The sequence below is a fragment of the Rhinatrema bivittatum genome, chromosome 9 (assembly GCF_901001135.1).
Source record: "Rhinatrema bivittatum chromosome 9, aRhiBiv1.1, whole genome shotgun sequence".
In the NCBI taxonomy this organism is placed as follows: domain Eukaryota; kingdom Metazoa; phylum Chordata; class Amphibia; order Gymnophiona; family Rhinatrematidae; genus Rhinatrema; species Rhinatrema bivittatum.
The window spans coordinates 184,002,200-184,014,826 of record NC_042623.1 but is presented as its reverse complement, the minus strand read 5'-3'; the positions used below and the strand labels follow the sequence as shown (position 1 = coordinate 184,014,826).

Genomic DNA, 12,627 nt, shown 5'->3' with positions numbered 1-12,627 from the left:
ATGACAGTCAACCTAACCCTTCCCTCCTTGGCAGAAGCCCTGGAAGACACATCCTTGATGTGAGAGGATGATGCACTAGCTGGAGAGCAGGTCCAGTTGAGGTTGATGCTCTCTGATCATGAGACCTTTCTCCTCCAAGGCAGCACCAGGGATGCCAGACTGGAGTTGGGACTTGGCTACTATGTCCCTGAAAGTCTCATCTATATACCTCTCTGTCTGCCTCAGATCCTCCAGGTCTGTCACTCTAGCCTCCAGAGAACGGACTCATTCTCTGAGAGACAGGAGTTCTTTGCATCGGATGCACATGTACAACTTCTCACCGGTGGGTAAAAAATCATACATGTGATTCTTGATGCAAAAGACTGGGAGGCCCCCCTCTTGATGCTGGACTGCTGCCTTCATCTTAAATTTGTTCAGTTCCTAGTTAAGTTTTAGATTGCTATGGGTGTAGGATTGTGTACGATTAGGGTCCTTTAAATGTATTAGTGTATTCACTATATATCTGGTAGTGACCTATAAGGGAATGATCAAACTCTTGATAAGGTGTGGGGGATTTCTGAGTTTAAGTTAAAAGGTTGATTTTAAGTGACACCTGCCTATACATTAAAGGATGAGCTGGGATGGGAGGGTTAGGAAATACAAACACACAAACTTCTGTTTGCTGCCTGACTTTCTGACTACCTATTTAAAACAAAACACACAAACACACTAAATAATATACCCCAATAGTTTACACCCTAACTATTTTCCATGTCCAGAGTGATGTATCCAATTCCATCACACATGAAGCAGAAACAAAACCTGATGGCAAGGGAAAGCTCTTGCCCAAATATCTTTCTAATAACATCAAGGGAAGTACAATGTGACCACTGAAAGGCTTCTACATCGGTACCATTGCTTCTGCTTTAACTTGCATTGCAGGATATTCTTAGCCAGTTTTAGGTCTGGATGGAACAATTAATTCATCGACTGCCCAGCTGCCTCTTGAGAATCAGCAAGATCATCCAAAAATCCTCGCCATCTGATGACATTTGCCAAAAATTAATACTCAAACTGTGTTATCACAGCTATTTTAAGACTTCAGAAAACAAATCCTGAAAAATTCAATTAATTAGATTTCTCTAATCTGCAACAGATGAAAAAAAAGTGGAAAATGAAACATTGCGCATGTTATGAAAGCAAATGTTATATTTAATCATAATTCATATTACTAAGAACGACAAAAAAATAATTTCCCAATGACACGAATCCAACGATACGATGGCCAACTCTCTGGGCTTGGCTCAGAGCCTCCAGCAATAAATTATTCAGCTCTCACTAGATTAAAAGGGAGTCTCCAGGGATACAGATCCTTTAAGCTGGCATCCCGCCAAGTCCTACCTGAATCACTGGTTGAATAATTGCTAGGAAATGGTCTATTTTTTAGGACTTTGGGGCTGTAGATTAGAGTTACCATATTAATCCATCTCATTCAATTTAATACACAAGAAAGCCAAGCATTAGGAAGCAAATGTTTGAAGCCATTAACTAGGGAAACCAGTTGTTGATTCCTGGCAAACATTGAGTTGAAGACTCCAAGCCAATTCATATACTGTGATTCAATACTTTGTTAATTAGAAACCCCCCAAGCAGCAATTCCAACATAAACTAACAGTTTCTAAATTATGCTAAACGTTTTTGCAGTTGAACACATGTATGGAGTTTCTACTTCTAGGGAAAATAAGTCTACAGGAAAAAATATCCCAAACGTTTTGTCAGGTGCAAGGAAAATCAAGAGTCTCAAATGTGTCAAATATTCTAGGTTCCATAACTTATTTCGAGAAATGAAGAAAACTGCTCCAGACCGAAATATCATGATCAAAATGTATTATCGCATATTTATAAACATAGCCAGAGTAATAGATCTTCAACTTTATTCTGAAGGCCAACACACATTCAGCACTCCATGCTTTTTCAGTGTGTGTGTGTGTTCTTGGGCAAGTGATGTTGGTTTAACACTTGCCAAATGGCACTTCAACAAGGGCTCCTTAATAACTGGAGAATGCATACATGCTGCACTGAATGAAATAAAAATGACAGAAGATCAAGAACAGGACATTTAAATTTTATGTCTCAAGTTCAATGCAAAAATTTTCATTAGTGACTAGGCAGCACTCTTGTTTAAAACAAGTTTGTTTACCTATAATCAAGTGTTCTCTGAAGATGGCAGTTCACGAGTTACACACATGGGCGATGTCATTTGACAGTGTCAACACAGATTGCATTTTGCAGAACTTTCCAGTGAAGACTTGAAAAACCCCCTGATGGTAGGCACCGAAGATACACAGATGCACCCTGATGGAGTTGGTTTTTAAGCCAGCATCCGACAGGTGTAGCCGATAGTCGACCAGTTTTAGTATAGGTCAAGCAAATGAATCCAACCCATGACCCTCACACCATACGCCAAACCTTCTCCACTTCATGCCATAAGAATTTCTGGTGGAAGACTTCCTGGAGAGTACCATGACCTGGGAAATCCTCCGACAGGTGAACATAAAAACATGCCATACTGGGTCAGACCAAGGATCCATCAAGCCCAGCATCCTGTTTCCAACAGAGGCCAATCCAGGCCATAAGAATCTGGCAAGTACCCAAAAACTAAGTCTATTCCATGTTACTGTTGCTAGTAATAGCAGTGGCTATTTTGTAAGTCAACTTAATTAATAGCAGGTAATGGACTTCTCTTCCAAGAACTTATCCAATCCTTTTTTAAACCCAGCTACACTAACTGCACTAACCACATCCCCTGGCAACAAATTCCAGAGTTTAGGGGCTGCAAAATTAGCCTCTCAACATCCAGGCCATTAAGGATAACGCCCTGAAGATGGGGTGGCGCAGCCTGCCCTGATCCTGCATGACCAGGTCCAGGGAGGTCCCCAGACTGATCAGGTCCTTGATAGAGAGGTCCTGCAGGAGCGGGAACCGGATCTGCCTTGGCCAATAAGGGGCTATGAGGATCATGGTTCCCTTGTCCTCACGGAGCTTGAGAGTCTTCAGCACCAGCACCAGCCTTTGCCTGTCCCAATGACAGGCAAAGGCATCTGTGGCTGGTTTGTTGTCCCCCCTGAACAAGGAGCAGAATTCTTTCACGTCGTTGTTGCAAGGGGGAGGCAAAGAGATCCAAGTCTAGGCTTCCCCAGAGGCAGAAGATCCGGTCCGCCAGCACCAGATTCAGGGACCACTCATGAGGTTGGAAGGCCCGGCTGAGGCAGTCCACCACTACATTCTCCATCCCTCCAAGGTACATGGCCCAGAGCAGCATGCCCTGAGACCGAGCCCATGACAAAATCTGAACTGCTTCCTGACACAGGAGGAACAATCCCGTACCTCCCTGCCTGTTGATGTACCACATTGCCACTTGGCTTGATCAGGACCACCTTGCCGGACAAGCATTCCTGGAACACCCATGAATTGCTTGAAGCTCCAGAAAGTTAATCTGGCATTGAGCTTCCTGGGCAGACCACAGGCCCCATGTGCAGAGGCCCTCCACATGGGCGCCCCACCCCAAGGTCGACACATCCATGGAGAGTAAAATCAGGGGAGGGGGAGACTGGAAAGGAACCCCCTGTTCCAAATTGTATAGGCTCTTCCACCACGACAAGGAGGCCTGGAGTGGCAGAGTGACACAGATGTACACACAGAGGTCCTGGGTGGCTTGCCGCCACTGGGAATACAGGGTTCATTGAGCCCTGCGCATATACAAGCGAGCCAAAAGTGTGACATGGAAAATGGCTGCCATATGTCCCAGAAGAAAGAGCATGAGGCGGGCGGAGACCTGCCACCTCCGGTGAACTAGACTCGCGAGGGATGCTAGAGTAAGCGCTTGATCGCGAGGCAAATAAGCTCTGGCCTAAGCCATGTCTAGCTAGGCACCAATGAAGCTCAACTGTGGCGACAGGGTCAGATGGGATTTCGGGTAGTTGATGACAAACCCGAGGGACTCCAACACCTGAATGGTCAAGTGTAGCAACCAAAGCACCCCCTCCAGGGAATCACTCTTGACCAGCCAGTCGTCCAAGCAGGGGAACACTTGCACCCCTAAATGGCGGAGGTGCATGCCAACCACTGTCAGGCACTTGGTGACATGAGATGCCAAGGCCAGGCTGAATGGCAACACCCTGTATTGGAAATGCCCTTTGCCCATGATAAAGCAAAGATAGTTCCTATTGCTGGGGAAGATTTTGATGTGGGCATATGCGTCTTTGAGATCGAGGGAGCAAAGCCAGTCCCTTTCTTGCAGGAGGGGAATCAGGGTGGCCAGAGAGACCATTTTGAACTTTTCTCTTTTTAGAAACCGGTTCAAAGCTCTCAGGTCCAGAATAGGATAGAGTCCTCCTGTACTCTTTGGAATCAAGAAATAGCGAGAATAGACCTCCCTCCCTTGCTGTCGCAAGGGGATGGGTTTGACTGCTCCAGCCATTATGAAGGAGTATTTCCTGATGCAAGAAATGACCCCAAGAGGGGAACGGGAAGTGTCCATGGGAACACCCAGAAAATTGAGCCAATACCCTTGATGAAAGATGGAGAGGACCCACCAGTCCAAGGTAACACCGGGCCAGCAGTCCACAAAGAATCATACTGGCCCCTGACCTGAGGGCTAGGTGTAGAGGGTATGGTCAATTGGCTTGTGCTCCCCCGCAGGTCTCAGCTGCAGTGCCGGCTGAGGCCTGGGGGGTCCACTGCTATCTAGAGGGGCCCCTAGAACCCCCTCGTTGATCTCAGGCACGGGATAATATTTCCTCTGGTGGTAAAGGGACCTTCAGCAGCCCTGTCACAAGGATTTCCTGGCAGGGGACAGGAATCTGATATACTGGCCGATGGTTGCTGGAGGGTCTCATGGTGATCCTTCAGTTGAGCCACAGCATCCTTGACTTTGTCCCCGAAAATGTTGTTGCCCATGCATGGGAAATCCACAAACTTTTTCTGAACCTCTGGCCAGAGATACGAGGCTCGGACCCAGGCCATTCTGCGGGCACCAATGCCTGCTGCTGCCACCCTAGCAAATGTTTGAAAATGTCATTAGGTACAGCGCACTACATGCTTGCCACATTCCAAGCCTTGATGGATGATAGACATAAAGGTGGAATACGCTCGGATAACTCTTGGACTTGTTTCCAGAGGTTCCGAGAATACTGCGTTATATATAAGTGTTAGGAAGCAATACGGGCAATTAGCATGGCTCCCTGGAACACTTTCCTGCCCAGTGTATCCAGCACTTCGTGCTGTCGGCCTGGAGGGGCGGAGGCATAGGTGCAGGAATGTTTGGCCTTCTTGAGCTCAGAACCTACCACAACAGGCTGATGTGGGAGCTGACGCCTCTCAAACCCCAAAATCTGCTGCACCAGGTAAACCGTATCAGTCTGTTTACCAGACTGATATGGTTTACCTGAGCTGTTCCTGTGCATGACATTTTCTAAGGAGTAACTCCTTGAAAATGTCATGCACAGGAACAGCTACCACTTCCTTAGGGGCATCAACGAACTGGAGAACCTCCAGCATCTTATGCCTGGCATCCTCTTCCATCAGAAGCTGGAATGGACTGGTTTCTGCCATGGCCTGACAAAGCCCGCAAAGGGCAAGTCCTCAGGCGAGGACCGGCGCCACTCCTCTGGAGGAGATGGGTCTGAAGGAAGATCCCCTGAGTCTTCGGACGAGGACGAGGAGGTATCATCTCCTCACAGGTCATATGGGGCATCTTCTTCACTGAGATCACCTGGAGACATCAGTGGAGATTTCAGTGCCCAGGCCCTTCGGTTTGGGCACTGAAAGCACAGCCAGCACAGAGGGCACCAAGGCCCCCGAAGGACCTGGAAGCAGACCAGGGAATGCCAGTCGAGGAGCCAAGGGCCTCGGCGGTGCCACGGGCAGAACAGAGTCCCTCAGAGGAACCCACAATGGGAATCTCTCCAGACGAGGGAGGCAAGGCTATCCGCGGAGGCATCGATGGACCCCCGGGCACCGGCAGTGGCTGCATGGGGAGAACACCTAGAAGGACATCAATGTGCTCTAGCAGTGGTGCCAGCATCAAGGGTGCACGCTCCAGCACTGGTGGGGACAGCAGTTCGATGCCTTGGAGGGCTCGAAGCACCACCAATGGCACCTTACGATTCAACTCCTCCTGGAAGTCCACCGAGGACAGAATGTATGGAAAAGAGGGAGGCATCACCAGATCTCCCTTGGAGCCTGAGGGAGATATGTGCCCGGCACCAACATCGGTGGGGAAAGCCTGGGACTCCCGGGTTCGATGGACGCCGATGCCTCCTCTGTGAGGGGTCGCTTCAGAGACATCACAGCAGGTGCTGATGCCATACCAAGCCCAGTGCCATGCGAAAATGGTGACCGGTGACGATGTTTCCATGACTTCCCATGGTGCTCGGCCCGGTCTTTCACCGGTGCCGAGGAGGATGGAGATGATCCCAACGGCCTAGAGTGTGAAGAAACCAAAGACGGATGATCTACAGCCCCCTTTTCCTGAGGGGGCCCCAGAAGGGGAGTGGACAGCGAGGGCTTGGTGCTCATTGGTTCCCCCCAGCCTCTTGGAGTCCACACCCCTGGCGCAGGAGTCGAAGGTTTGGATTTTTTTGGAACCAAAGAGTTTTTCCATTTTGTTCAAACAGGCACCTTTGGGAGTCATCTGATCACAAAAACACCACCGCTGGACATCGTGCAATGCCCCCAGCAGAGGGTACAGTGTCCACGGACACTGGGGGCACTGGCAAAAACCGGACGTCGCCATCGCCAAAAAATACCCACCGAGCAATCTGTGCCCAGTGGCCACAGAGTGAGACACCCCAGTAACTGACCGCAAAAAAGGAAGAAACTTACTGCGCCGCCCTACTGTAAGTGGAAAAAAGAGGGACCCTGGCACAAGAAAAGGTCAGAACCCACCTGAAAAAGACTTGAAAAAGAATGGAAAATTAAGAAAAAGAGCAGAACTCCACACCCGCAAGATAGCTCAGCGGAAAAGAAGAGACTGAAGAGGGACCACGTGTGGATGCGCGGATAGTGGCATGCTGGTCACATCACCGATTCAGGCTTTCTGAAAACAAAAGTTTTCCATGCCTGGCTCCATCTGATGATGTCACCCATGAGAGAAGACTGCCATCCTGCTTGTCCTAGGAGAAGCTCCCTTCCTCCTGACTCACTGGCCTGTGATTGCTCTGCCAACCTGCCTCCCTGGAACAGCAAGGGAATGCCTCCAAAAAAACACCAATGCAGGGCCTCTGCAGCTCCCACTGCTCTCTGCATACAAACTACCTTGTTTCCTTTTTTTTTTTTTTTTAATTTAAATTCTTAAGAGGCCTCGCTAAATAATAAAGTTAAAATGCCAAGTTAAAGAAACAGAATACTTCCCTGCCATTGCAGAAAGACTAAATGAATTCTTTGCTTCCGTGTTTACTAATGAGGATGTTGGGGAGATACCATTTCCGGAGATGGTTTTCAGGGGTGATGAGTCGGACGAACTGAACGAAATCACTGTGAACCTGGAAGATGTAGTAGGCCAGATTGACACACTACAGAATAGCAAATCACCTTGACCGGATGGTATGCATCCTAAGGTACTGAAGGAACTCAAAAATTTCTGATCTATTAGTTAAAATTTGTAACCTATCATTAAAATCATCCACCATACCTGAAGAATGGAGGGTGGCCAATGTAACCCCAATATTTAAAAAAGGCTCCAGGGGTGATCAGGGTAACTGTAGATCAGTGAGCCTGACTTCAGTGCCAGGAAAAATAGTGGAAACTATTCTCAAGATCAAAATCGTAGAGCATATAGAAAGACATGGTTTAATGGAACACACTCAACATGGATTTACCCAAGGGAAGTCTTGCCTAACAAATCTGCTTCATTTTTTTGAAGGGGTTAATAAACATGTGGATAAAGGTGATCCGGTAGATGTAGTGTATTTGGATTTTCAGAAGGCATTTGACAAAGTCACTCATGAGAGGCTTCTAAGAAAACTAAAAAGTCATGGGATAGGAGGCGATGTCCTTTCGTGGATTACTAACTGGTTAAAAGACAGGAAACAGAGTAAGATTAAATGGTCAATTTTCTCAGTGGAAAAGGGTAAACAGTGGAGTGCCTCAGGGATCTGTACTTCGACCGGTGCTTTTCAATATATATATAAACAAGCCGTTAAGCCCGTAACAACGGGCTACATTAAAATTTTTTTTTTGGTCCATTTCCTTTCCACTCCCTCCCCCCACCTCTCTCTCTCTCTCTCACCTCCCCCCACACCTCCCTCTCTCTCTCCTCCCTCCCTCCCTCTCACCTCCCCCCACCCCCTCTCTCTCTTCCCTCCCCCCCCCTCCCTCTCTCTCTCCTCCCTCCCCCCACCTCTCTCTCTCCTCCCTCCTCCCTCTCCCCTCCCACCCCCCACCTCCCCACCTCACTCCCTCCCTCCCCACATCACTCTCTCCCTCCCCTCCCACCTCACTCTCTCCCCCTCCCCTCCCCTCCCCTCCCACTCTCTCCCCCTCCCCTCCCCCTCTCCCCCTCCCCTCCCACCTCACTCTCTCTCCCTCCCCTCCCACTCTCTCCCTCCCCTCCCACCTCACTCTCTCCCCCTCCCCTCCACCTCTCCCATCTCACTCTCTCCCACCTCCCCTCAGCTCACTCTCCTCCCAGCTCATCCACAACCGGCAGACAGGGGGTGTCCCTCCCGCGCACGCGCCGCCGCCGTTACTGCTCCTCCCTGCCTCTCGCACGCTGCCGCCGCTACTGCTCCTCCCTGCCTCTCTCTCTCGTACGCTCGCGCGCCGCCGCCACTATTGCTCCTCTCGCGCGCGCTCGTCGCCGCCGCCACCACCACCGCCGCCGCCGGTCCTGCTCGCTGCCGCTGCCGGTCCTGCTCCTAAGGAGCAGGCGCCATTTTTTTCCTGACACGCTGAGCTCTGGCCGATGTGCGCGCATGCGCAGTAGAGCTGCTGTCTACTGCGCATTTGCGGCACGTCGGTCAAGCTTCGTTTATTAGTATAGATGATCTGGAAAGGAATATGACTAGTAAGGTTATCAAATTTGCGGATGATACAAAATTATTCAGAGTAGTTAAATCACAAGCGGACAGTGATACATTACAGGAGGACCTTGCAAGACTGGAAGATTGGGCATCCAAATGGCAGATGAAATTTAATGTGGACAAGTGCAAGGTGTTGCATATAGGGAAAAATAACCCTTGCTGTAGTTACACGATGTTAGGTTCCATATTAGGAGCTACCACCCAGGAAAAAGATCTAGGCATCATAGTGGATAATACTTTAAAATTGTCGGCTCAGTGTGCTGCAGCAGTCAAAAAAGCAAACAGAATGTCAGGAATTATTAGGAAGGGAATGGTTAATAAAACAGAAAATGTCATAATGCCTCTGTATCGCTTCATGGAGTATCCACACCTTGAATACTGTGTACAATTCTGGTCGCTGCATCTCAAAAAGATATAGTTGCGATGGAGAAGGTACAGAGAAAGGCAACCAAAATAATAAAGGGGATGAAACAGCTCCCCTATGAGGAAAGGCTGAAGAGGTTAGGACTGTTCAGCTTGGAAAAGAGACGGCTGAGGAGGGATATGATAGAGGTCTTTAAGATTATGAGAGGTCTTGAACGAGTAGATGTGACTCGGTTATTTACACTTTCAAATAATAGAAGGCCTAGGGGGCATTCCATGAAGTTAGCAAGTAGCACATTTAAGACTAATCGGAGAAAATTCTTTTTCAGTCAACGCACAATAAAGCTCTGGAATTTGTTGCCAGAGGATGTGGTTAGTGCAGTTAGTGTAGCTGGGTTCAAAAAAGGTTTGGATAAGTTCTGGAGGAAAAGTCCATTAATGGCTATTAATCAAGTTTACTTAGGGAATAGTCACTGCTATTAATTGCATCAGTAGCATGGGAACTTCTTAGTGTTTGGGTAATTGCCAGGTTGTTGTGGCCTGGATTGGCCACTGTTGGAAACAGGATGCTGGGCTTGATGGACCCTTGGTCTGACCCAGCATGGCAATTTCTTATGTTCTTATGACTTTGCCAGGCAGCATCAGGACATCCAGAGGAAGGAGGAAAGGACCGGATCTGAAGGGGCAATCCCCACTGACCGTCAGAATCCTCCTGCCAATGGGCTCAAGCTGAGAGTAAAGGGCCACCGACCCCCTTATGAGCCTAACATTCCTGGGAGCAATTTCTTCTTCCTAAGATGTACGACCGCAGGTTAGACACCCCTATCAACTGCTAGAGACAGAGGATTCTGGGAGACAGCAGGTGGTACACTGGCATATGTAACTGAGAGAGTGGAGTCAAACGTTTGTTCTCCGTCTCCATCTGTTCATAGGTGAAAATAATCTAAGTATCTGGTCTGATCTCGGGGACGATAAGGAAGGGTCTTTTTCTGCCAACATCTACCTCATTCCTATGTCCTGCTTTACCTCAATCAGAAACGGCTAAATAATGAAGCAATTTAAAAACAGTTTTAAACAAACTGATTTAATATAAGAAATAGAAACGTGCTGCATTGTAAGACAAAGGTATATAACTATGGACAGTCCAGAGACGCAAAAGAGTCATGTGTGAGGAGCAGGGCCGACACTGAAGGGCAGTTTTAGTGGAGATGGCATCTTTCAGCCAAGATGTTAAAGCATGTCCTGTCAGTTCACATTATAATTTTTTCATACAAGCAAATATGTTTAATCTGATGCACTGATTATATTCCAACCCTGAATCTTACTCATCCTTCCTCTCTCCCCACGTCTACTGCTTCTCTAATGCACACATAATTTGGGACACTGGTGGGCTAGCAGTTTTGTAATCAGGATGCTTTCACTAGCTCTCCTCCCACTGCTGAAACATGCTTTATTGTCATAATAGTTTTTAATAAGAGGCTTCCAGCAGACTGCAAGAGACCCAGCCAGCACATCACTGATTCCGGCTTTCTGAAATGTTTAAATCCAGAATAGATCAATCTTGTAAAAGTTGGGATTTCTTGGATTCAGCTTAAGATCAGCACTGGGGGAAGCAAAACACAGAAGCACATTCACTCTCAACTTTATCCATAATGTGATGCTTTATTTATTTTAATGAGATGTGCATGTTTTATGTAATCCCCTGTGATCAATTAATATGGAAACTGTAGAATACGGAAATAAGTGACAAGCACCCTTGCTCACACCGCATGTTAGCATGCCCAGGGCTGTTGGTTACATAGATCTAGTCCCAAGAGTTTCCAATCTAAATTTCTAGCACAGGAAGGTTCAGTAACTTCGCTCAAGGTCACACATGAAGTCATCTGTGCTCTGACTGCTAGACTGGACTACCAGTGCCAATATGAAATAACCCAGCAACTGCAAACCAACATCTGTACTAGGCTGCTCTACAGCGAGCTGCTCAGAGCTGAAAGAAGTTTAAGATTGACGTCAAAGTTTTGCAAGAACTCTCAGGACATCCAAAATGCAGAACAAAGAAAACCATTTATTTATACCCCGAAAACATAAGGCAGTAATGCAGCCTCACTCACCCCTCTCGCCGATACTGATGGACAGTTTCTTTACATGATCCGACAGCGAGTTTGGCGCGTGCTCCTGCCTCTCCTCCACGCCACTGTCGTCAAACTGAGCCTCTATGATGACATCAGGATCGTCCGCCTCTCTCACTGCAGACTCTGGCAGCTCCAGTGGGACGACAGGACCATGTCCACCGGCAGGGTCTTTGTCATTACCGGTCATCTTTACTACCTAAAAAAGCCACAAGAAATGGGAGCAGAAAATACAGTGTGAGAATTTTCGGAAGAGAAAGCTCTCCTCGTCACACACAGCAGAAATGTTTCTTCAGTATTCTGCACAGTTCTAATTTGTATTTTACTCTTCATGCGAAGTCTAAAGTCTGCAGGGACCAAATCTTGTGTCATTAGAGACAGACTTGTCTACCTAAAAAACCACTGTTCGGTCCAGGAATATACAGGCCTAGGTACTATTGGGGGAAGGGGAAGACAGGAAGGCTGTGCAAAATGCTACATTTTCATTTCACAAAATTCATTAACTAATCATTGACATTTTTTGAAATTCCTTTCATTACAAAGCAAACACCTAAAAAAGCCGTGCAAGCTTTCTGATAAGAGTGGGAACACTTCAAATCAAAGCATTAGCTGGGCAGTAACACAGACGTCCTGCATCAGGCTTCCAAGACAGGAGTAACCTGCATGGAGTGAGACTCGATGAGCATGGACAAGCCAAGATGTTTTGGAGAACGGCTTTGCTAGTTTTCGCAGCTGTGTTAGAAAACTTGGCAATAAAACATGGACGGGAACCCAAGTGTGTGTCTTGTAAGAATGATAGAAGACGATGAGAAAGCCGACCGGTAGAGGTGGTGGAGACGAACTTGGGACAGATACAAAGGGCAGTGGTAGGCAGAGGTTTGAAAAGTAAGATAAAAGACAAGATGGAGGGCAGGGTAGAAGGGCAGAAAGGAGCTGTTACATAGTAACACAGCAATGACAGCAGAAAAAAAAACCAAATGGTTCATCCATTCTCTGTGATAAGTGGCAGGGGTTTGAGTTCTTTGAGCTGGTGCGTAATTGACGCAACCTTGTAGGCGAACCTACTAGGCCTT

The 12,627-nt window shown here is 47.5% G+C and overlaps 1 protein-coding gene across 4 annotated transcripts in view; it reads right to left on the bottom strand.

The window, feature by feature from the left end:
• DIS3L2 (DIS3 like 3'-5' exoribonuclease 2) overlaps positions 1-12,627 on the bottom strand; it is a 432,959-nt gene that overhangs the window by 277,526 nt on the left and 142,806 nt on the right. For all 4 annotated transcript variants that reach the window (XM_029615480.1, XM_029615481.1, XM_029615482.1 and 1 more), the window contains one exon: positions 11,537-11,753. In XM_029615480.1, coding sequence (XP_029471340.1) covers positions 11,537-11,753 — 217 coding nt within the window. The remainder of the gene's footprint in view (positions 1-11,536; positions 11,754-12,627) is intronic.